Source organism: Arabidopsis thaliana, chromosome 5, assembly GCF_000001735.4.
Source record: "Arabidopsis thaliana chromosome 5, partial sequence".
Classification (NCBI taxonomy): domain Eukaryota; kingdom Viridiplantae; phylum Streptophyta; class Magnoliopsida; order Brassicales; family Brassicaceae; genus Arabidopsis; species Arabidopsis thaliana.
The window spans coordinates 9936529-9962099 of record NC_003076.8 but is presented as its reverse complement, the minus strand read 5'-3'; the positions used below and the strand labels follow the sequence as shown (position 1 = coordinate 9962099).

Here is a 25571-nt window from a genome sequence, read left to right as displayed (position 1 = left end):
CACTTTCATAACAATACTTGAATATTTTACTCTAAATTGGTTTCGTTGACATGCGGGAATATAGTTATCACGATAATCATATGACGCAATTCCATTTAAAAGTATTAATATATTTCATAACAATGTTAAATAAATAATCAATGATAACATCATATATGTATGATTGGATTCCCCAACTATGGAATATGATTTTCTTTACTTGCTTGCCTAATTTTAATATCTTTTAACAACTCTCGGTTACCTAATTTTGTACCAATTATTATGATTTATGTTAATAGTTAACCACAAGAAAATTTTGTCTTCTGATTTGCGAAATTAGTTAACTTTGACTTCTGATTTGCGAAAAAATATCAGAAATATATAAGTGAAGAATTAAACAAATTTGATTAGTATTCTCGAAGAATTGTAATATTTACTGAATGTTTTGGATCTGTTTCATTTGACCCTTGATGTAACGATTGGGACATAGTCAGCCATCTCATAACCCATTTCATCATGTACCCAATTTTATTAAATATTTTTTTCTGACAATAATCTATCGTTTATGATCAAATCTTAACATCATTTAAAACTATTTAAGTTCTTTAAATTGTTATGGTCAATCGAGAAGATATATTTGTCTAATTATATCAAATATATCATGTAGCTGTCGTTCTTTAGTATAATCCCAAACAATATTGTTCTAAATCAAACAATTTTATTTTTCAATAATTTATTCAAAGAACCTACATTTTAAAAACATACATAAAATCAACAAAATATCGTGGAGAAATGTAATAATTGAAATTTAATGATTTTATATCAACCACAAAAGACCAAACCCAACAAAGACGATGTCGTGCTACTTCTTTGTCCTTTCTCCTGCCACAAGATAAAAAATGAACAGAGACAAACAACGTACCAGAAAAAAAAGTTTAACTATTCTTAAAAATAGTTTCAACTCCAATCCTTAATTGTTCCATTAAATGGATTCTGATATTTTTCTCTCGTCGCTCCATTAGCTACTTCTCCGGTGGATACTTTAGCCAGCTTTTCTCGAGCGTTTATCCTTACGTGCCATTTCAAAGGTCTAAATCTTTCTCTCTCTTTATACATGTAAGAAGAATATGATTGGTCTGTGACAAGATCTAAATGAAAGCTGAAGAGAAACCTTTCTTGGGTTCTGTCTTTTTTCCTTTCTACTTCTGAATCCAAGTAAACCAAGGTTTTTAGTTCTTGATATAAAAAGTAAAAAAAAAATTGTGTAAAATTGGTCGTCACTTTTTCACTTCGGGTGATATGAAGATTTTTGCTCCTTTGTCTCAAATTTAGAAATTTTTATCTTATCAAACTTATTTTTGAAGCAAATCTATGGAGATTAAGAGTGTTTGCTTCTTTTAGCCTTTTAGGTGTTCATATTAATATATAGTATTAAGCAACAACATGCTGAGAAAGTTCTCATTTTTTTTGTTTCTTGTTAGTTTTCCCTGAAAAAGCAAAAGAGAAGAATCTTGGAATCTTGCAACTTGTTTTACATTTCCTTATTAAGAAATATCTCTAGATGTGTTTTCTTTAAACAGAAACTCTCTTTCCCTTCAAGTCAAAATCATGTACATCAAAGATAAATCTTAGAAGCTTGTTTCAATGGAATTCCATGTCAGACTTATGAATATTCCACTTGAAGTTCAATTTTTGTTGTTGTTTTTCAAAGTGTCTAGATTCTCAACACTATGACTCATCTTCTTACTTTTAAGATTTAACCTCTGTTTTATGATCTCCTTGTAGCACTATCAAAGTTTCTAAAGAAGTTTTGGTTTCTTGTTTTTTAAGGATCATCTGAAGCTTAAGGAGAAAGTTTCTCGTTGTTGCTTGATATATTAATCTTTTGGGGTATTTAAAAGATGGGACATTTCTCATCGATGTTCAATGGATTAGCTCGATCATTTTCTATAAAGAAAGTGAAGAACAACAATGGAAACTGCGACGCAAAGGAAGCTGCTGATGAGATGGCAAGCGAGGCTAAGAAAAAAGAATTGATTCTGAAATCCTCTGGTTATGTTAATGTACAAGGATCTAATAATTTAGCCTCTCTTTTCTCCAAACGCGGCGAAAAAGGCGTTAATCAGGATTGTGCACTCGTTTGGGAGGTACAATAACATCATCTTGATTTATATAGTCCTTTATGTTATTTACCGCTTTATGAGTATGTTTATAGCTTCTCGTTGCGTCTTAAATTAAATATTTTCACAAGACTCTTATGAAAAAGTACTTATGCTTGTAAAAAGTCTCATTTATCTTTGGTAAACAGGGATTTGGGTGCCAAGAAGACATGATCTTCTGCGGGATATTCGATGGACACGGTCCATGGGGTCACTATGTAGCCAAACAAGTAAGAAACTCAATGCCTTTGTCGCTTCTTTGCAACTGGCAAAAGATTCTTGCTCAGGCCACTCTAGAACCCGAGCTCGACCTCGAAGGCTCTAATAAAAAAATCTCAAGATTCGACATATGGAAGCAATCCTATCTAAAAACGTGTGCAACGGTTGATCAAGAGCTTGAACATCACCGCAAGATCGATTCTTACTATAGCGGCACAACAGCTCTAACCATTGTGAGACAGGTAAAACTTAAAATGAATATTAGTTTCTTCCTATTGTTAGTAAACGTTTTTTGAGAATTTTTCTGTTCACTGATTAATGGTTTATTGGCGTATGTAGGGTGAAGTTATTTATGTAGCAAATGTAGGCGATTCAAGAGCGGTACTAGCCATGGAGTCGGATGAGGGAAGCTTGGTTGCGGTTCAGCTCACCCTCGATTTCAAACCGAATCTACCACGTTAGTTTTCTTAATCCCTCTTAAATTCCATAAGCATTTTTACCTTACTAGATCTCGGAAGTTTTAACTTCCGTCCTCTTAGAAATCAAAGAAGCAAACAAAATACAAATCTTATATGTATATTCTAGTGAATTCTTGACTCTTAATCTTGAATTTGGGTTGCTTTGAAAAACAAAACAGAGGAGAAGGAGCGGATAATTGGCTGCAAAGGGCGGGTTTTCTGTCTAGATGATGAGCCGGGAGTCCATCGTGTGTGGCAGCCAGACGCAGAAACACCGGGGCTCGCAATGTCAAGAGCATTCGGAGACTACTGTATTAAAGAGTATGGATTGGTCTCAGTCCCTGAAGTCACTCAAAGACACATCTCTACTAAAGACCACTTCATAATCTTGGCCAGTGATGGGGTAAATACTTATAAACCTTTACACAAACAAAATATACTCATCCACACTCTTAAAACGTTCAAAAAGTTATAAAAAGTCAATTTGAAAAAGAAAAGAAATAACCACATTTGAATAAGAGACTTGGTAATACCAAAAGAAAAGCAAATTGGAATATTGTTTATTTGATTTAGGAATTTTTAATCCGAATTTAGGTTTTCCTTGGTTTGAGTTTTTTGGTTTAATGAAAATTACTCATTGGTATATAAATCTATTATGAATCGACTTGAGTGGTTTTGGTTCGGCTTTGATGTTTAGGTAGATAGATTTTTAAAGTTCAAATGTATATAAATTTTGGTGTTTGTATACATTTTGGTTCGATTTGAATCGACTTGGTTTATCTTGGTTGTACAGTCTTAATTAAATTATTTATCGGCATCTTTAGTAATTAATCTTTTTATTTCTCTTTGGTTTGAATGTAAAAGATATGGGATGTGATCTCTAACCAAGAGGCTATAGAGATTGTCTCCTCAACGGCTGAGCGGCCTAAGGCGGCTAAGCGATTAGTAGAGCAAGCGGTTCGGGCTTGGAAGAAAAAGAGACGAGGATACTCCATGGATGATATGTCAGTCGTCTGCCTCTTCCTCCATTCTTCTTCATCGTCATCTCTATCACAACATCATCATGCCATGACGATTTTAAAGTAAAACTTTGTGTTGTAAATAGATCAGCGATGATGTTACATTTGTAACATTCCTTTTGAAATCCGAAATGCGTTTTTTTGGTCGAAGCCATCATGAGTTGATTTATCGTCTCAATGTCTCATTGTTCACATAAGTTGATACCAGGAAAAGGAACGGAACAACCGATTCCGAAGTGTATAATAATATACCACAAGATAAAAATCATAAAACAAAGTTTGATGGACAAAAGTAGATATCTAATGTTGGGTGTCTCCTTTTTAATTAATGGGCTTGGCCCAATTTGGTTTCGTTTCCATTGATGTAGTCATGTAGATGCATTATTTTGATCCTATATTTTCTAAACCAGCAAGTAACGTTTTTGTTCGACATCAAAAGCAATAGTAATCGTGAGTGGAATTGTCCAAATATCTATCTTCACAATTTTCTTTTGGTAGTTTAGTGTTTAAGATATATATCTTCACACTTGTTAGTGGCTATTGTTAGTGGCTATTGTATTTTACAACTATAAAGTTGTCAACATCAAAGAAGAAACAATGTTACATACAAAATGGGTAACATCAATGAAATTTCAGGGGTGAACAAGATCCCTTCTCCGTCGGTAGTGGTGTGATTTTGTCCCTTTCGATGTGTTTGCGGATCCAACATGTTGGAAGTAGAGATTCATTACTGTTTCTTTTGGTTGTGGACGTCGGCTGGTGTAACGGATTCTTCTCGTGGTTCAGCCGTCGTATCGGTCTCTGCAACTACGGCGGAAGTCGATGTGGAGAAGGTGGGTGGTGCCGAATCGCCATGATGGTTAATGATGGATCCTCCTGGATCTTGTTGCCTATAGCGGATTCAATGTGTTTGGGTTTCCGATTGAGCCATCAACCTCTAACACCACCGTGATCTGCTTCCTCCTGGCCGAATTGAAGGTTTTTTGTTAGGTAAATCAAAGATTCGCCGGATTGAAAAGGAGGGGTTATGCTTGAGATTGTCGACTTGCTAGGTTCGGGAGCTGACAACGGCGTGTCGTGATGTCGGAGGGTTGACCATACCAAGAGATCTGTGGTGGGAACAGTTGATCAAGGGAAAAGGAACAGAATCGGGAGTCGGATGCTTCATCTCTGTTTACTAGATACTTCGATCCGCTGCAAAGCTGTGGTTCTTGCATCCGCCGGTGCCAATGGTCGGACTCTCTGCGCCACAGTGTCACCAGGGCAAGATCCTCTTTTCCGATAATTTTTTTCTGATTTGCCTTTATCTTTGTTTTTCATTGTAAACCAAAGCCCAATCCCAAATTTGTGGGTATCTAATTTTAATACAAGGCAGATAATAGAAAGAAAAAAAAAAGAAAAAAAAAAGTAATGAAGTAAGAGTGTAGTTGACACACAAACACAAAATGGTCAGAAAAGTATGATCAATTATGAAAATAGCACAATAAAATGAAGGGTATTGTATGATTAAACATTTTACACATGTCTTACGCGAATGTGTACTTCTATTACCTTTTATTGACGATTTTGCCCTTTTCAAATTAATTAAAAATTAAATTTGGGTCTAGAATTTCTTTCCGCAATCAATTTTGAGGTTCCTCCAATTGATGAGATTGTTTCTTTGATTTTTTTTTTTTTAAATTATTAATCTGAGATTGTTTCTTTGATTGAATCGATTAATTCAATTTTTTAACGTAATGGAAGACATCGGACAAGATCTCCGCTTACAACAACGGAACGACGACAATATATAAGCTTCGGCAACAGCAATGTTGGGCGGCGGTGAGAAGTGATGGTCATGACTCACGTATCATGATAAACGAGCTCGAAGAAGACAATGATAAGATCTCAAATTTTTATTTCGTAATTGGTTCATCCGTTTTTTATATCTCAAACGGTTCATTTAATTATTTTGTTTGAGTTTTAGTATCATTCCTTAGGGTTTAGTGTTTGTAATCAAAAAAGAATTTTCTCAAGAACAAAATTAAAATTTTCTGGAAATATGAAGAAGAAAAGGAAGGGATGAAGAGGAAGAGAAGGAAACGATGAAGAGTGAACTTCAGGGCAAAAAGACTTTTAATAGGCCAAAAATGCCTAGGATTGTAAGCCCAATTGAAATATGCATTTTTTATAATTTTTGGCCCAAAATATGCCTAAATTTATAATAACCCTCAAAAAAGTAAGTTGTGAATCAACAATATCCATATAGTTGGAAATTTATCCAAACACTGTAACAGATACACTCACTTTAAAGCTTTGACCATAGCTTAGGTGATTAGAGTTTGGAAATGAAACAACAGCATCACTAATCACTTTAGTTGAAAAATTATGAAAGACTGTAACAAATGCATTTACTTTAATCTTAACCAAAGTTTGTTGTTAGAGTTTGCAAAATGAAACAACACTCAAGTTTAAAAAAATAACACAATATTAATTAAACATATTTGAATATATATTTAAACTAGCATTATGCCCGTGCTAAGCACGGACGTGGTACTTTGTTTTACTAATTGAAAATTATATTAACTACTGAATTTTTCGAAGAACATTTAAATGAAAAAGAAAAAAAACGACAACTAATTGGTATAAGAATAAATACAGATGTAAAACAATCTCAGTCTTATCTCTTCTCTTCAATTGTTAGTTTATCATCGCCGATTGTGTCTTTGTGATAGGAAACATGGTGGTTGGTCTAGAGATTTCACCCTTATAAACGGATTAAATGGCCTGATAAATATGTTTGAGAAACCTTAACGATGGAGCCAAAGTGCATACTCTTTTCACCTATAACTTTCTCCAAGAGCTTTTTATCTACCTTGTTGCTGCCCAAAAAACACCAACTCAGAATATTATTGCATAGAATCAGAATCACATCACTTTTTACTTTATAATCAAATATAACAGGTATCTATGAGAAATTTCATCTCACCACACTAATTCTGATCCAGTTCATGTTGCATTGCTTTTGTGACACATAGTGAACCCGTTGCCATTTTCCATAATGATTCTCAAACCTAAATCATGCAAATAATCTTATTCCACCCTTAGAAATAAATAAACTTTGTAGATAGTTTAAGTTATTATCAAGTCACTGGTTAATATACATACCACATGTATAAGGATACAAACAATTACAAACGCTGCAAGTCTCCATGAACTCACCCACTTAACAACAATTAGAGTTGGAACGGAAGAAAGATTCTGCAGAATTAGCTACTGTAACGTCTGCAAATTTTGCAAGAAAATAGAAAGAACTGGACATTTCAAAGTGAACAAAAAAAAACTTTACTTGAACCAAGAAAATGTCAGGTACTGGTCTTTAGCTTTAAGGAAAAGAAACCGGAGAAGCATTGTAAATTGAATAAATGCCTTGAGCGAGAGAGTTACCTGATAAAGTATCTTTAGAAAGTGCTGAATCAATCGAGGCTGGGCCTGTTTTAAAAAAAAACAAAACAAAACAGAAACAGCTGATCATGAATCTACATACATTCTAGTAGTTTAGGAGTAAGATTTGATCGTAGCATACCATAGTATGGATGTGGATTGATGGGTGTATTCATGGCAAAAGATGTGGTGCTTGTATGGCTTCTTTTCTATTGTGCTGTCACTAACTCAAACGCGTAATCAAATATGTGATCAACGATTAGTGAAAACCAAACAAAATAAATGACAGTTACCTCACGATCTAACAATTTAGCATTCACAATTTGCTCCGCAGAATTGTTCGTTTCCCGTTCTTCTTTCCCATAAAGCCAGGACATTGAATCCCATGTATTCGATGTGCCCAACTTCTACATGAAAGTAGTCAGCTTTAGAGATAGTATGTGAAGGAGACTGAAATATTTTCCATCTTATTTCTCTCTTAATGTTGTGATTACATTAGACTCTCCAATATAGTCTCTAGATTAGGTTAAGCTAGGTCCTCACTCTCTAGACATTCAAACCTATTAGTCAAGATTAGGTCTTGACTTGGACAGCTGGAATTGCTTTCATCTTTTAGCAATTTCCTTGAAGCTTCCTTAATTTTGTCTTCTTGTTTTGCAGGTGACCGTTGCTCTTGGATGGGCTAAATGGGCTGCTTTTCTGCTTTGGGCCTCCAGACCATGTTATTGGGCTTGGTCATCTGATTTGGTAGAGCTGACTCAACGACACCGTATTGAGTTGTGTCTGAAGCTGAATTAGGTCTTTTGTCTTCTTCACCTTTTTCAGTCTTCTCGATCTCTTTCCCAAACATTCTTGTTTCTTCTAGCTTGTCTCCATTGATAGTCCCCCTCAAATTTGGAGTGGGTGGAACATCTACGCCAAGTTTGAATCGAAGAGAAGAGAAAGGACCGTGAGGCAGAGATTTGGTGAAGATGTCTGCGATCTGAAACTGGTTCGAGATGTGAGTGACCCGAAGAGTTCCCAGAGCAACCTGTTCCCGAACGTAGTGGTAATGATTGGCAAAGTGCTTACTCTTCTTGTGGAAAGTCGGATTCGCAGTGAGGTAAACAGAGGAGAGATTATCCCCGTATAGTTCTGGTGTTTGATGAAGAGGAATACCGAGTTCTTTCAGAATCTTGCATAGCCAGGTAATTTCCGAAGCTGCTTCTGATAGAGCTCTATATTCTGCTTCTGTAGAACTTTTAGCAACAGTTGGTTGTTTCTGTGACTGCCAGGAGATAATGTTGTTTCCAAGGAAGGTACAGAACCCACCAGTCGATCTGCTTGTTGTTTCACAACCTCCATAGTCACTGTCGCTATAAGCTCTCAAGGTACAGTCTGTCTCCTTGTTAAAAGAAATTCCCATGGTTACAGTTCCTTTTATGTACCCGATGATTCGTTTCAGGAGATTGAAGTCTGCAACGGTAGGCATGTGCATCTTTTGGCACACATAATTCACAGCGAATTGTATATCAGGTCTAGTCAAGGTAAGATACTGAAGCTTTCCTGCCAAACTTCTGAAATATGTTGGGTTTTCAAATTGTTGGTCTTGATGAGATACCTTGTTTAATTGTAGAGCCAGGGGTGTTGGCATGGGAGCACAGTCAAGCATACCAGCTACAGCAAGGAGGTCCTCTGCGTACTTCTGTTGCGAGAGAAACAGTCCCCCTGAATGGAATTGCGCCTGTATACCAAGAAAATAGTGTAGCTGACCCATGTCTTTCATTCTGAAGCGTTTACTGAGTTCCACAAGGAGAGTAGCTAAGGTATCTGAGCTATTTCCCGTGATTGCCATATCATCAACATAAAGAAGAAGCATGATTATATCTTTTCCTTTTATGTAGATGAAGAGAGAAGGGTCAGACATACTGCAGATGAAGCCAAACTCCAAAAGATAAGTGCTGAACTTGTCAAACCATGCTCTTGGTGACTGTTTTAATCCATAGAGTGATTTGTATAAGTGACAGACATGATCTCTTTTTGCAGGATCAATAAACCCAGCAGGTTGTGTCATATAGACGGTTTCTGTGAGATCACCATGGAGGAAGGCGTTTTTCACATCCATTTGCTTGATTTCCCAACCCATGATTGTTGCCACATGAAGAATAGTCCTTACAGTAGCAGTTCTTACTACAGGGCTGTAAGTTTCAAGGTAATCAATTCCTTCTTCTTGATCAAATCCTTTAGCAACTAACCTGGCCTTTAATTTATCCAGAGATCCATCTGCATTGAGCTTGGTTCTGAAGACCCATTTACTGCCCAACACGTGCATATCTGGAGAATAAGGTACAAGAGACCATGTTCCTGCTTCTTGACAGTTTCCATACTCTTCATGCATCGCTTTATTCCATCCTTCATCTTTTAAGGCAGAAGTTACTGTTTTTGGTTCAGGATATTTGACTCTCGAAGTAAGAAGAGCATACTTGGGATTTAGTTTTCTAATTCCCACCTGAGATCTTGTAACCATGTGATGTCTTTGAGACTGTCTAACAGATGATACAGTAGGTACTGATAATCCTCTATTTTCTGTAGTTGTTTCTGTTGTTGTTGCTGATGACTGACTTGTTGTAGCTGTTTCTGTTGTTGCAGATGTCACTACATTTGCCAAGCTAGGTGATGATACTAAAGAGCTGTTGCCTATAGGAACAGGATCAATGCCTGCCGTACACCCAGAACTCCCAGTATCACCACTAGTTGGAAAAGTAGCAGGAATAGGTATTGCTGAAGCTTCTATGTCGATCTGAGCATATACTTTCTGATTCTGGTCTGAACTAACTGTTGTTTCTGATGTCTGAGGTTGAAAACTCTTTTGCCAAGCCATGCGAAGTGGAGTAGTGATGAACTGTGGGGAAGCCGATACCTTATGGAATGGGAAGTCCTCCTCATCGAATAGCACATGACGACTGATGTAAACTCGACCTGTTGAAATCAGTAAGCATCTGTATCCCTTATACTTTTCATTATATCCAAGAAACACACACTTCAGAGACCTTGGATCAAATTTGTTCTTTGCATAATCTCTTAATGTAGGATAACAGCTACATCCAAAGACTCTGAGAGAAGTATAATCTGGTTTCTGACCAAATAATACCTCATAGGGACTTTTGTTGTCTGACAGAACTGAAGAAGGCAGGAGATTAATGAGGAAGTTTGCTGTGAAGAATCCTTCAACCCAGTATCTCATTGGCATGCGGCTGTGACACATCATTGCCAATCCCAATTCAATAAGGTGCCTATGCTTTCTTTCTGCCAAACCATTCTGTTGTGGTGTATAAGGACAGGAGATTAACTGTTGGATTCCATGTTGATGCAAATGATTCACAAAGTTGAGGCTAGTGAACTCTCCACCTCCATCACATTGAAAACTTCCAATTTTGCTGTGAAACTGATTTTCTACTAAAGCTTGAAACTTATGGAATATTGGTAGAAAATCTGATTTATTCTTTAGAGGGTAAAACCAACAGAATCTAGAGTAGTTGTCTACAAAGATAACATAAAAACTGAAGCCTTGTACTGACTTCACTGGTGCAGGTCTCCATAGATCACAGTGTATCTTCTGAGAGGCCTTGAAGTAGTAGAACAAGAGCTTGAGAAAGGTAACCTTGAGCTTTTACCAAACTGACATGCTTCACAGATGCCTTTGGAGCTTTTGTTGATATTAACAGCTTTGTTCTTGTGCAAATACTGAAGGACTTCTTGATTTGGATGTCCTAGTCTCATATGCCAGATATCTTCAGACATAGTTTGTTGACGAGAGGAATAAAAGGCATGAACTGGTGAATCCTTCAGAACATACAAGCCATTACTGTTGTTTCCCTGAGCCAGAAGCCTCTTTGTTGCCTTATCAGTCACACAGACATAATCACAGTCAAAATTAATGGAGCATGGATAATCCCTTGTAAGTTTCGAAACAGACAATAGAGATTTTCCAATGTTAGGACAAACCAAAACATCTTTAAGAGGTAATATACCTGAGCTTCCTGGTAGGGTAGTTGATCCAGTGTGAGTGATAGGCAGAAAATCTCCATTTCCCACCATGACTGCATCTGATCCTCCATATGGTTGTGACTGTTGCAGGTTTTGATGAGAGCTTGTAATGTGAGCTGTTGCACCGCTGTCTCCTACCCATTCATTTCCATTGTGGTCAGTCACATCAGTAATTCTCATTGCAGTCAAGGTAGCAGGGAGTTCCTCATACTGATAGCTGTTATTAAAACGATGCCAACACTTCAAAGCTGGATGACCTGGTTTTCCACAAATTTGACACATGATTCTGTTTTCTGTGTTGTTGGAACCCGGAGAACTTGAGCCTGAAGTGATTTGCTGTGGAAAGCCTCTGCCTTTGGTTGAGTATTGCCCTCCTTTGCCTTGATTACCACCAGGTTTCCCATTGAAGCTTCCTCTTCCTTTGCCTGAATAGTTTGCATAAAAGGCCATATGTGGTGAAACTTCCATGCATGTGTTGTAGCTAGCAAGCCTATCCGCAAAACCAGTTAACCGAGGGATAATAGATTCAAAGGTAGGCTGAGGTTCAAGATCCATAGACCCTTCGATTGAAGTTTTTATTGGCTCATAGTCTCTGCCAAGACCATGTAATGCAGCAAAAATCTTCATTTTCTCACTAACAGGACTACCAATAGCAGTAAGTTGTTCACAGATTCTTTTAATCTCCTTAAGATAATCATCCATCGATTTATCTAACTTCTCTATAACTTGCAGTTTTCTTTGCAGCTCAAAGAGACGAGACGAAGATACCTTGTTAAAGTGCAGAGCTAGAGTAGTCCAAACATCCTGAGCCGTGGTGGTGTGGACAACCTCTCGCAGAATATCTTCAGACAGAGAGCCTAGAAGCCAAGCTCGCACCACTTGATCCGACCTCAGCCATGCTTGATAGTCTGGATTCGGAACCTCTGTGGTGAGACCATCAATGTGAGTCAGAGTGTTGTCGACTGGAGGAGGTTTAATAGCACCATTGACAAACCCCAGGAGACTTTGGCCAGAGAGAAAGGATTCAAACTGTGTCTTCCAAAGAAGGTAATTTCTTTCATTTAGTTGGACTGTAACACAGTTTGAGATATGTAGAACCGGATGAGAATAGAGCTGGATTGATGAATCCATGGCTCTGATACCATGAAAGTAGTAAGCTTTAGAGATAGTATGTGAAGGAGACTGAAATATTTTCCATCTTATTTCTCTCTTAATGTTGTGATTACATTAGACTCTCTTATATAGTCTCTAGATTAGGTTAAGCTAGGTCCTCACTCTCTAGACATTCAAACCTATTAGTCAAGATTAGGTCTTGACTTGGACAGCTGGAATTGCTTTCATCTTTTAGCAATTTCCTTGAAGCTTCCTTAATTTTGTCTTCTTGTTTTGCAGGTGACCGTTGCTCTTGGATGGGCTAAATGGGCTGCTTTTCTGCTTTGGGCCTCCAGACCATGTTATTGGGCTTGGTCATCTGATTTGGTAGAGCTGACTCAACGACACCGTATTGAGTTGTGTCTGAAGCTGAATTAGGTCTTTTGTCTTCTTCACCTTTTTCAGTCTTCTCAATCTCTTTCCCAAACATTCTTGTTTCTTCTAGCTTGTCTCCATTGATACTACAACATCAATATATTCACAATTTATATCTAAATGATACTAAAATTGAGACCCAGAACAACAAATGCAGAACGAAGAGATATACAAATCTTGAATGATACAAATTTGATACCTTAAAAATATATGCAGCGACATAATTTGATTTTAAAAGCTAGAATCACTCTCGTTCTCGTGTTTCATCATTGCTGGCTGCAATTCACTCTGTTATTGTGTTTTAGAATGCTTCTGTTATCGTGTTTCAGAATAACTCTGTTCTCGTTCTCTTCTTGATCAGCAATGATGAGAAATTTTGATTTGATGAAGAAAAGTGGGCGAAAAATGGTAGAATAGTATATTTCAGCGACCAACTTTACGCCAAGAAAGTAAACTAATTGCAAAGAAGATGAAACCGTATAAATAAGGTGATCAATCAATTGCAAGAAGGAAACAGTTTCTTCTTCTTTGCTAATTAGTTTGCAACTGTTGTAGTCATGGAGATCGTGGAAGAGTAAAAATAAAAGTTTTTAGGAATGCAAATATTAACATATTGTGTGAAAGTAAAACATCAAAAATTGAGACTTATGCCAGATGTCAAAAGGAGAATACATCAGTTATTGAAAAATTGACTGTCGATTTAGTATAATTAGATAGCATATTTTATTATATTAGTTTTAAACTCACCCATAACAAAATATAACAACATCCCACAAACACACATATTTTCAACTCTTATACCAATCAAATAAATATTTTTATAGCTCTTAAAACAGCAACCATTGCTACCAAAAGATCTTGCATTTGCACCTATCTATTAACCAATCAAATCCTAAAATTGCCTAAGTTGTGAGGCTACAATGGCAAAGGCCAAATGTGATGGTTAACTAGCGGGTTTAATCCGATTAATCTATTTAATTCAGTCAACCAACGGTACAAAATCGGCGCTGCGAGGACAAGAACCTAAATCAATAGATGATGACTCTAACCTAAACACATAATATGGTGACAAAAAAATGGCAAGTAGAGAACATATGTACTATATTCGATTGCAAATTGGAGCAGTAGACCAAAATCAACATATAGGTGGACATATATAATGTATGGTAATTAATTACTTTGAAAATTTTACATGGACCATAATATTTGAGGTGACACATTAGCATAGATTCATATTCTTTGTTTGGAAAGACAATGAACTCATATTTGCATTTGATGTCATCATATGAACAAAATCTACATATTCGATGTACTCTAAGACCAACAAAATGTGATCATCATCATCATAAGTTTCCCTATATAAAATCCCCACAACTCTTCACCTTGTTCCAAAACAATCAATGTTATATATCATACGAAAGGAAACACATCATCATATCCACGCTCGTATATCTCCACGGTTCATAATCTTCTTTATATATTTTTTCAAAAATCTATCGCAAATTAAGATTTTTTATAATAAATAACAAAGAGAGGATAGACGGATAAACAATCTTGGCCCATTGGTTCTCTACAAGCCTCACTGTCTAAGGTCAATGAAATGAAGTCAACGAAGTAGAAGAACGTGAGAAGCGAGAATCTCGCAACTTGTAGATCAAGGTACGTCTTTCACCTTTGTCGTCATCTTTTTTTCTAGGCTCACTTCGGGTAGATCTTATTCTGGTCAGGTATATCACAACCAATAATATACAATAAACTATATATATATATGTTTTAACATCTAATCTATGGATACACTATATGATTTTTAAAACTTAAATACGCATTCCCTCGGACCAGTCTATATGTTACATATGGCTCTTTTTATGCTGTCCCTAAGAGACTCAACTCGCAAAACATTTCAAGATGTTTTCTAAAATAAAGTTTATGTCATTCGTTTCTAAGAAAAAAAAAGCAATTTTTCGTTCTTTATGCACATACATTAATTGTTGAACACATACATGAACTTGAGATAATCAAATATTTTTTCAAGGATACATTAACATATCTTTTTAGTCTTTTTAGCAACCTGAACGTATCAATGAAAATAAAACCATATATTAGAAGTATTTTTGGAATCTCTCAAGATTTTTGGTGAAAATAAAACATATCAATTGTTTATAACTTTTCATACTCCTTTTTTTTGTTACTATATTAAAACATGAAAGGCTATTCAAATCAACGAAATTTAAAGTGTAGTTGATTGAAACGCAACCTTTTAAGGTTGGAGTGGTTGAAACATTAACTTACATGAACGTAAAATCGAATATTGACCTGAGGCTGAAAATCGAATAAGAGACAGGAAAGTGCCAACTAATCGCATATTAATTTCCCAGATATCATCCGTTCAATCATTATTTAAATATTTTAGTGATAAACTAGATATTGAAAAAGTCTCAACCAGTCACCTTTTCATGAGTGACATTATAAACCAAGATATATATTGAGCATCGTATAAATGGCCAGCCTATATTACCTGTACAAAAATTATAAATATAAGACAACTATATAAAAGTTAAAGATATATATTAAACGTACGGACTATCTTATTCTTGAGATTAAGTGTGTATTGACAGGTGGTGGAACAAATATGAGTTTTAATTAGTTTCTCTAATTAATATATAAACTCATATTTAGTTCTATCTCCTGTTGAAGCACACATTAATTTAAATAAGATTTTCAATAGTAGACTAGCAGCCACATAGATATATATGTATATAATACAAATAAAGTTACAGGCGTCTTAATAAAATTTGAAGGATAATGAATTTATTTTTTAGGATAAATACAAACTTAGTAGTCATTAGCAACATATGTGACTAATGAATAAACTTAAAGATCAGTCCACAAATTTATTTTATCAGTAATAAATAACAAATGAGAAGCGATTTATACTGATATGTAAAGATTTTGTGCAAAATGAAACTTAAAAATCGTCTATTAAAGTTTAAAAAATGTAAATCAATCCTATGAAATTCAAAATAATAAGCAATATATCATATTTTTATAATTTTATATATATTGTAACCATTTTCACGATCATATATATTTGTTTTTAAGATATTGTTGAACTCTTCATCTTAAGGGGTTCAATTTGATATATTATCTATCAAAAATTTAAAATTTGATAATAGTAAAATAAAAGTATATTACGTATTATTTTAAACTTCATAAGATTATTTTATATTTTTTGAGGTGAAAAATAAAAATTGCCAGACAAATTTAAGAGTTTTTTCAATAATTATGCTAACGTATTACGAAAAAGAAGTATATCTACATTTTAAATTTTCAACAATCCAGATAGAAGTTTGGTTACGTATGCATGTCTGTCTAAAGAAAATGTCAAACTTCTGACGATCCGATCCGTACACGAAGTACATAAATTTGAGTATGTAAATATTTAAGTTTTAAAACTGAGAAAAGTATTAATTACTTTTGTTAGAACTTATCAATAATAGGTGCATGCAATAAATAGTAAATATAAAACTTTCTAACCTTATCTTAATACTTCAACGAAACATCCCAACGTGAAAGCATGGTCTATGCTGTTACTTGTGACGTTGCAAATGCAAACTTTCCAACAAAATTTTCAGATTAAATTTAAAATATTTATTAATTATTGTTTACGTAATTTTACCTTTTATATATGAAAAATACAAAATCTTTATATAAAATCCAATATAAAATATAATATAAGTATATAACTCATTTTTATAATTTTATATACGTTTTCACCATTATATATATTTATTTTTAAAAATTTTAAAAATATAACTAAATTTTTTATCTCGAAAATTTTGATTTGATATATTATTTATTAAAATTTTATAATAATAATAATAAAAAAAGATTATATTATATATTATTTTAAATTATAAAATTATTTTGTACTTTTTAGACGTACATATATATATATAAAATTATAAAAATAAACGTCTTTGAGGTTTTTTTTTTCACAAAACTTTTTTAGATAACTGTTTACACGACATCGTTTTTAAAATAGCAATTTGTGATCTGCCACGACGATGTCGCGTACTATCCACGTCAGACAAACGAATATGATTTCTTCAATATATTTATTTTTTAATATATGCTTTTTTGGACAAACTAATATTTTCGATTTTTATCATATAGTTTTGGGTCAAACAGATAGGTACGGTCGATGCACGTTACGTGGGTCCCGCAAGTGGTGCAGACCTAACTTCGGTACAGTTATGTAATAATCACCTGCTCCAAATCCTCTGCTCCTAACAATAAAGCCTCCATAACTAACCACTAATATATATCCACGTGGATAATTAACCACGCGTAAAGATCTCAAACTCCAAAAACCAAACACATTGTTTCCGTACTAGTAAGATTAGGGGTGTTTTCGTCATTTCGTGTTATTCCTGTCACGCTTCTTTCTTCTTCTTCGTCTTCCTCATTTTTTTCTTCTCCTTTATATATCAGAAAAAATAAAAATTTAGAGAGAGGTTCGGTTTTGTTTTTTCCCACCGGAAAGTCTCCGACTAATCGGCGTGATGAACCCGAAACTGCAAACCGTTAACCCAATTCGGATCTTAGAAAAACCGGTTCACCACTCTCTACTCTATCTCCGAGCTGTGTTTCTCTTTATTCCGACTTAAAAAAAAAGCTTCAAATTTTTCCGATTTCGAATCCATTAGAGAAAACACATTTCTTTCTCCTTAAAAAGTTTCTTTTTGTTGTTGTTGTGTGTTTATTTCTGGTTCTGTTGCAAAAATGTCGACGTCACCATCAATTTTATCCGTTTTGTCGGAAGATCTTCTTGTCCGAGTCTACGAATGTCTAGACCCACCGTGTCGGAAAACATGGCGTTTAATCAGCAAAGACTTCCTCCGAGTCGACTCATTGACTCGTACCACGATCCGAATCCTCCGGGTCGAATTTCTCCCGACGCTTCTCTTCAAATACCCAAACCTCTCTTCCCTCGACCTCTCCGTCTGTCCAAAACTCGACGACGATGTCGTTTTACGTTTAGCATTAGACGGCGCCATTTCAACGTTAGGCATTAAGTCACTGAACTTAAGCCGTTCCACCGCAGTTCGAGCTAGAGGACTTGAGACGTTGGCGCGTATGTGTCACGCTTTAGAGCGCGTCGACGTGTCTCATTGCTGGGGATTCGGCGATAGAGAAGCGGCTGCGTTGTCGTCTGCGACGGGGCTGAGAGAGCTGAAGATGGATAAGTGTTTGAGCTTAAGCGATGTTGGATTAGCGAGGATTGTTGTTGGATGTAGTAATCTGAATAAGATTAGCTTGAAATGGTGTATGGAGATCTCTGATCTTGGTATTGATCTTCTTTGTAAGATTTGCAAAGGATTGAAATCTCTAGATGTCTCTTATCTTAAGGTAAATGTCATAAATTTGAAAACTTTATGGAGATTGGATTCAAAGTTTCTACCTTTGTAGTGATTGATGTGAGATTTGTTTGTGAATTTGATTCAGATCACAAATGATTCGATCCGGTCTATAGCGTTGCTGGTAAAGCTTGAGGTTTTAGATATGGTAAGTTGTCCTTTGATAGATGATGGTGGGTTACAGTTTCTAGAGAATGGTTCTCCTTCATTACAGGTACTTACTTTGCCTTCTTCACACACTAAGCTTTTATGGATTCAATATTCGATTTTTGAAATGTTTAAGTGCTATAAACAGGAGGTTGATGTCACTAGGTGTGACCGTGTGAGTTTGTCTGGCTTGATCTCTATAGTCAGAGGCCATCCTGATATTCAACTTCTTAAAGCCAGTCACTGTGTATCGGTAAGTTTGCGATTGAGACCTTGAATTAGTCTAGTTACTCGATAGTGTTCTCTGCTAATCTTTGTGATTCACAGGAAGTCTCTGGTAGCTTCTTAAAGTACATCAAAGGTTTGAAGCATCTCAAGACTATATGGATTGATGGAGCTCATGTTTCTGATTCCTCTCTTGTAAGTTTAAGCTCTAGCTGTAGATCTTTAATGGAGATTGGACTGAGCAGATGTGTTGATGTGACGGATATTGGGATGATAAGTCTTGCACGCAACTGCTTAAACCTGAAAACATTAAATCTGGCGTGTTGCGGATTCGTGACGGATGTAGCCATCTCTGCTGTAGCTCAGTCTTGCCGGAATCTAGGGACTTTAAAGTTAGAGTCTTGTCATTTGATAACTGAGAAAGGTCTTCAATCGCTTGGATGTTACTCCATGCTTGTTCAAGAACTTGATCTTACTGACTGTTATGGTGTAAATGACAGAGGTAATAGAAAGATATATGTGAACTCAAACCTCCGTTTGTGTTTTAGATATTGTCATCTTTGGTATCTTACGGTTTTTTGTTCCGTTGGGACCGCAGGGCTAGAATATATCTCGAAGTGTTCGAATCTTCAAAGATTGAAACTTGGACTCTGCACAAATATCTCAGACAAAGGGATTTTCCATATTGGTTCCAAATGTTCGAAGCTTCTAGAACTTGATCTATACCGGTACACTTTCTTGGTGGATTCTTGATGAAAAATGTGCAAGACATGTTTCGTTTTCTTACTGATTTCTGGTTTTTGAGTGCAGCTGTGCCGGTTTTGGAGATGATGGTTTAGCAGCTTTATCTCGAGGTTGCAAGAGCTTGAACCGACTCATTCTATCATACTGCTGTGAACTAACTGACACCGGGGTTGAACAAATCCGGCAGCTAGAACTTCTAAGTCACCTCGAACTTCGAGGGCTAAAGAATATAACCGGTGTTGGTTTAGCAGCCATTGCGTCCGGCTGCAAGAAATTGGGTTACTTGGACGTTAAACTCTGCGAGAATATTGATGATTCGGGTTTTTGGGCGCTCGCTTACTTCTCGAAAAACCTACGACAGGTACAAAAAATAACATTTATAGATGGAGATCTGGAAGCATCTATTGGAAACATGTTTGATTCTTGTGTTGTGTGTTTTGTTTGGCAGATAAACTTGTGCAATTGCTCGGTGTCTGATACGGCTCTATGCATGTTGATGAGCAATCTGAGTCGGGTTCAAGACGTTGACTTAGTTCATCTGAGCCGTGTGACTGTAGAAGGGTTTGAGTTTGCTCTAAGAGCCTGTTGCAATAGGCTCAAGAAGCTTAAACTTCTCGCACCTCTCAGATTCTTGCTCTCATCGGAATTGCTCGAGACGCTTCATGCTCGTGGTTGCCGCATTAGATGGGACTGAAAACATAAAGAACAACGCGGTTTCTTGTGTTGGTTAGTTTATACTGTTGTAGGTTTTTGATGTTTATAATCTCAATGTTAAAAATCAGTGAAACTTTAGTAGCGGTTTGTTTTGGATCCATATAAATGAATCGGTTTAAGTGAATTGCTGCGGTAAAATATTTTGCTATAACCGGTAAAAAAGATCGGACAACGCTTAAGTAATGATTTCTAGTTAGAAAGTTGTTGATGTGTAATAGATCTATGTGATGAACTGATGATCATATGTTTTTGAAGTCTAACAGAAAGCTAAACCAATCAGATGCAACATGTAACTCCTTTGTGTTCGAGCAATGATATGAATTATGCTTTCACATTTAACATTTGAAAACATATTTTTTAACTAAATAATTCAAAATAAGTTTTGTACAGCAAAAAATTATCTTGCAATTTTATAGAGAAAATATAGTTTTGTATTTACTTTATTTCTTTTTTCTAACACTATTAATTGGTATAATATATACACTTTAAGTAAAAATAAATCACTTTCTTTTTTCTTCTTATAATAATAACCAAATAATGTTAGTCAAACAAATAATGTTAATATCATTAAATATTCTTAACAATATACTAAATGCGTTAAGATTCATTGTTGTAAAAGTTTACCTGCTTACTATCCCACCATATCTAATCTATGCTTAAGCTTTTCCTTTATATATGCAAATCTTCAAATAAAAAAATAACAAGCCTAGAACACTAGAAACTTCAAAAAAGAAAAAAATCTTATGGAGAACAACAACGGCAACAACCAGCTGCCACCGAAAGGTAACGAGCAACTGAAGAGTTTCTGGTCAAAAGAGATGGAAGGTAACTTAGATTTCAAAAATCACGACCTTCCTATAACTCGTATCAAGAAGATTATGAAGTATGATCCGGATGTGACTATGATAGCTAGTGAGGCTCCAATCCTCCTCTCGAAAGCATGTGAGATGTTTATCATGGATCTCACGATGCGTTCGTGGCTCCATGCTCAGGAAAGCAAACGAGTCACGCTACAGAAATCTAATGTCGATGCCGCAGTGGCTCAAACTGTTATCTTTGATTTCTTGCTTGATGATGACATTGAGGTAAAGAGAGAGTCTGTTGCCGCCGCTGCTGATCCTGTGGCCATGCCACCTATTGACGATGGAGAGCTGCCTCCAGGAATGGTAATTGGAACTCCTGTTTGTTGTAGTCTTGGAATCCACCAACCACAACCACAAATGCAGGCATGGCCTGGAGCTTGGACCTCGGTGTCTGGTGAGGAGGAAGAAGCGCGTGGGAAAAAAGGAGGTGACGACGGAAACTAATAAGTGGAATACGTTTTAGGGTATTTTCAAGGGAATATGTAGTAAATAGTCATGGATCTAATTTTTTTAAAGAAATAGCCATGAGATACAATGTTCTGTCGGAAACACATGTATTATTACATGTATAACCTTAGACATTGAGGGGACAATACACTATTTGGGAGCGTGATGATTCTCGGTTTGAAATTTGAAATATTCAGAAGCTAACATTATATTCATTCTCTCGCACCAAAAGTAATATATGAGAAAATAAAAATCTTGTTTTTTCTTCACACCGCAAAATATCCTCCCAAAATCTAGCGCCGTCGTTGGCGATTGCGTTCACCGTCGGTTACTCTCATCTTCTTCAATCAAGCCCAGAACTTGATTGTCTCCTTGAAACCTTCTTCTCGTTCTTGTCGCCGTTAGCAATCCAAGTATTAATTTCTGATCCTCCCCTTGCCGACGAATCTGGTAAGGTAAGCCATTGATTTTCGTTTATTTATTGCCGATCTTCTTCTATTTCTTCCTCTTTATACTTCAATTGCATAGAAATTAACGATTGTGGCCAGATCTAAAGTTTGGTTCTTTTTCCCCTCTATCTCTATCTTCTTCTATGTCTTCCCATGTATACTTACATAAGTATCCTGCATAGGGTTCTCACCGTTTGTGTCCAGATCTAAGTTTTGATTTTTTTTTATTTATTCTCTACTAACCCTCAATTTTTTCATAATCTCTCTACATGAAGTTAGATAAGGCGAGATCTGGGAATTTCCTCAAACTCTGTGGATTCTGCTTCGTCCGTCTAGTGTTTTTAAAAGAAACAAGAGGTTTGTTCATATTTTGCATGTTATTTATAGCTGGTTCATGTTTTTTATATAAATAACATGTTATGTCTACTCTATAAGGTGTTTTTGTATAATGATGCTTGTTATATTGTCTCATTGGTTTCTCTGTATACTATGTTTTCATTTTAAATTCCATGCTTTTATACCTTTTGGTCTGCCATTAAGTACTCTGTTATTTTATTTGTTTTATAGTTTTTTGTATGTGTTTTATATAGCTGCTAATCTTCTTTTTCTCATCGTCGTTTGTGAGAGAAGTTTTAATTCGTTCTCCTCCTCTCCAATCTAGTCTTTGCCAATGAATCAGTTCTGGGTTTCCGATTATCTATCTATGTCTTCTTCTATTTCTTCCCATGTACACTTCCATAAGTATCCTGCACAGAGTTCTTACCGATTGTGTCCAGATCTAAGTTTTGGTTCTTTTTTATTTATTCTCTACTAACACTCAATTTTTTTTAATCTCTCTACATGAAGTTAGATAAGGCGAGATCTGAGAATTTTCTCAAACTCTGTGGATTCTTTTTCGTCTGTTTAGGGGTTTAAAAAAAAAAAAGGAGGTTTGTTCATATTCTGCATGTTATTTATAGCTGGTTCATGTGTTTTATATAGATAACATACTATGTCTACTCTATAAGGTGTTCTTATATAATAATGCTTGTTATTTTGAGTCATTGATTTCTCTATATACTATGTTTTCATTTTAGATTTCATGCTTTTATACCTTTAAAAAGGGATCGAGATGTGTTTGAGTTGATTTTCGGATCCAGTGATATAACAACACAAATACACATGTATATACATGCATATATATAAAAAATTAAAAACTGGATTTTTTCTCAAAAAAATCTATAAAATTGGTTGTTTGGGTTCCCTATATACTATCTTAGGGTTTAGTATTATGTAATTGAAAACGATTTTAAGTTTCTTTGCAAAATAAAGAAGAAATTGATTTGGACAGAAAAAAATGGAACAGACCCATGAAGAAGAAGAAGGGAAAAGGAGACAGGGGCAATATGGTATTTTTCAAACAACAAATGTGCCTTTTTTCGAAGCACACTGAGTTTGTCTCTAAAAACAAAGTTTTTCAAAAAAAAGTTAACAATAACCCCTATCAAGTTTCCTCTTAAATTCATGTTTTTCTTTCAAATTTAAGTGTTTTCTATCTGTTGCATGTTTTATATAGTAGTGCTATATTTTCTTAAGTAGTATTATGTAGTGTCTGCAGATGTGAACTACTTTCTATAGAGTGCAAAACTAATATTATGGAGACATGCCTTTTCCAATATATCATTTTCTTAACATTGTTGTTTCACTTGTTGTTTCTGTAGACCAGTGTTGTCTCTATTCTCAGTGGAGAAGTTAATGGTGACACGCTAGGGAGTGCACCATGTTGTCCTCCTCTGTTATACTTATAAGTAACATGTTGTTTTTACACTTTTTTTCACCCCTCCCCCAATGTAACATTGGAACTCGTATATAACACTTTCGCCGCATTTAATGCAATAGATACGTATAAAATATTTTTTTACAGACTCTTCACATTGTCAAAACGCAAATAAAATGTGTCGACCAGATTATGTAGCAAGTTGTATACTAATGATTACTGCTATAACCAAACATTCCATGTAATGTATGATCTCTACAAGTTGATACTTTGCAGAGGCTATAACCGAATTAATAACATGAAGCCCAATACACAATTTCCAACTCAAGCCCATTGTTTTCATACTTCGTCTACATAGAGAAATTACATGAGTTGTTCTTATATAACGTTCTATTTTACAATTATCAATGAATTTTTTATCTGTTAGTCTTCACTGAATAACAACTCGCCTACAAAGCAAACATATGTATACATAGTTTGATGTCCTCATCATTACACTTATCTAGTGGTATAAGTTAGGGTTTAAATATCAAATGCATCTGTAATTGATATCTATAAGTTATGTGGCTTATAGAACAAAAAAAAAAAAGGGAACAAAGACATCTATAAATGGCGTGTGTTTTATAAATAAATCGGGTACTCATTACTTACGCATGTTTATGTTCCCTACATATAGCCACCTAGTGTCGGAACTCACGAGTTCCCGCCTATCTTTCCAAGTTATTTTGGTTATTTCGCACTCCAAAAAAGTTTATTTACTAATGTTTTATGACGCACGGCTATTTTCCTAATTTGTGTATCTAATTTGGCTAGTTACTAATATTACCCTATTTTCAAACCTTTGTTGTGAGAAAATTTGAGGTTCTTTTTGAGTTATTTTATTTTTTTGTAAATGGTTTGTTGTTGTTGTTAATGTTATGTATTATTATTGTTGTTGTTGTTGTTGTTAATATTATATTTTGTCTTTCAAGTGAATCTAATGGTTTAAGAATATTGCTATAGATTAATTTATGCATACGAAAACCAAATGAATAACGTATAAAATGTCATCAAACTACCCATTGAAACATAATTTCTTGTGGTTCTTTATAAAACTAGAAAAAAATCAAATGTTTGATAAGAGACAAGAATATATAACAACTAATTATTTTTCTAGACTTTTACTTGTTTAGACTCTCTGTCTTTGCAGCTATTTGTTAGATTACATCTAACAACAAGCTTTCTTTTGAAACCTAAATTTATTATAAAAGTTTTCTAGTCTTTTTGCTTTTGGTAAGAATCAAGCTTAGATATCTAACAAAATTTGGGGCAGAAACGGTCTATTTGAGTTTATTTTTAACGAATTTCGGCACGGTTTTGAGGAACTTTGATGAACAAACCATCAATTCAATTATATCATGATTTATTACAGTTTTCTGAATTTGGCATTTGGATCTTATTCACAAGTTTTCAGATTTGGACTCTTAACCCTTTTTTGGCATTTCTATGTTATGACACCTTTGTGTTTGCAATATTTGTTAGAATCCATTTTAGAGGTGTCATGAGATCTTAGATCTAGCGAAATTTTTTTTGAACCCAAATCCGTTTTCATAAAATATTTTTTTTTTTACTTATCAACAGATTTTGGTTCGCAAATTCTATTGATTATATTATGCAGGTATCTTTAAAGTGAAAACTCTATTCTGATTTGATTTGTCACAACTTTCACGCGCAAAACTGTCTATTCGTTATTACAAGTTTTTATTTAGATTTAGCATGAGTTGTTTGTTTAGGTAGTAGTTATTTCTTTTTAGATGTGAACATCTAAGTTTGAAATAGAGTAAGGGGAAATATATTCTTTAGAAGAACAATATCTTTTGATCTTAAAATTTTGGGCTTAGTATGTAACAAACATTATCGAGCAAACCATACTTGAATCACCCAAGTTAGTTAAAGAAAACGAAAAAAAAAAAGTAAAGGGAAGTTACTAACACAAAACTAATTCGTACAATTCATTCAA

The 25571-nt window shown here is 35.0% G+C and overlaps 3 protein-coding genes, 2 long non-coding RNA genes, 1 other non-coding gene and 2 pseudogenes across 11 annotated transcripts, besides 1 other annotated feature; 5 read left to right on the top strand and 3 right to left on the bottom strand.

The window, feature by feature from the left end:
- The first annotated feature begins 725 nt into the window (after nucleotides 1–725).
- AT5G27930 (Protein phosphatase 2C family protein) lies at nucleotides 726–4284 on the top strand. 3 transcript variants are annotated; one of them, NM_122675.4, is made up of 6 exons: nucleotides 726–1067; nucleotides 1810–2126; nucleotides 2288–2599; nucleotides 2697–2814; nucleotides 2995–3218; nucleotides 3680–4284. In NM_122675.4, exons 2-6 carry the CDS (start codon nucleotides 1881–1883, stop codon nucleotides 3899–3901), a joined length of 1122 nt encoding a protein of 373 aa, NP_568503.1. In that variant the 5' UTR covers nucleotides 726–1067; nucleotides 1810–1880; the 3' UTR covers nucleotides 3902–4284. The 3 variants fall into 3 exon arrangements, with proteins under 3 accessions (NP_568503.1, NP_001332736.1, NP_851086.1); NM_180755.2 differs by having other exon boundaries at nucleotides 1045–2126; nucleotides 3680–4002; NM_001344046.1 differs by having other exon boundaries at nucleotides 829–2126; nucleotides 2995–4123.
- Nucleotides 4285–4459: 175 nt separating this feature from the next.
- SADHU5-2 lies at nucleotides 4460–5241 on the top strand (annotated as a pseudogene; the record flags this gene model as incomplete). The annotated part of the gene is made up of 1 exon: nucleotides 4460–5241.
- A 409-nt stretch (nucleotides 5242–5650) lies between these two features.
- On the bottom strand, nucleotides 5651–5948 carry AT5G04585. The gene has a single exon (NR_142769.1). It is a non-coding gene; the product is annotated as an other RNA (long non-coding RNA).
- A 2044-nt stretch (nucleotides 5949–7992) lies between these two features.
- Nucleotides 7993–12414, bottom strand: AT5G27925 (annotated as a pseudogene; the record flags this gene model as incomplete). Its single annotated transcript has 1 exon — nucleotides 7993–12414.
- A 4743-nt stretch (nucleotides 12415–17157) lies between these two features.
- On the top strand, nucleotides 17158–20366 carry AT5G27920 (F-box family protein). Its single transcript, NM_122674.3, has 7 exons — nucleotides 17158–18219; nucleotides 18316–18441; nucleotides 18523–18627; nucleotides 18702–19101; nucleotides 19198–19327; nucleotides 19410–19704; nucleotides 19792–20366. Exons 1-7 carry the CDS (start codon nucleotides 17593–17595, stop codon nucleotides 20035–20037), a joined length of 1929 nt encoding a protein of 642 aa, NP_568502.1. The 5' UTR covers nucleotides 17158–17592; the 3' UTR covers nucleotides 20038–20366.
- Nucleotides 17373–17477: a sequence feature (AT5G27920.uORF1).
- Nucleotides 20367–20652: 286 nt separating the features above from the next.
- Nucleotides 20653–21431, top strand: NF-YC8 (nuclear factor Y, subunit C8). Its single transcript, NM_122673.2, has one exon. It carries the CDS (start codon nucleotides 20801–20803, stop codon nucleotides 21362–21364), a length of 564 nt encoding a protein of 187 aa, NP_198143.1. The 5' UTR covers nucleotides 20653–20800; the 3' UTR covers nucleotides 21365–21431.
- A 164-nt stretch (nucleotides 21432–21595) lies between these two features.
- AT5G00490 lies at nucleotides 21596–23689 on the top strand. 2 transcript variants are annotated; one of them, NR_144160.1, is made up of 3 exons: nucleotides 21729–21822; nucleotides 22096–22173; nucleotides 23517–23689. It is a non-coding gene; the product is annotated as an uncharacterized misc_RNA (transcript). The 2 variants fall into 2 exon arrangements; NR_144161.1 differs by lacking the exon at nucleotides 23517–23689 and having other exon boundaries at nucleotides 21596–21822; nucleotides 22092–22251.
- On the bottom strand, nucleotides 23164–23375 carry AT5G04575. The gene has a single exon (NR_142768.1). It is a non-coding gene; the product is annotated as an other RNA (long non-coding RNA).
- Nucleotides 23690–25571: the final 1882 nt, after the last annotated feature.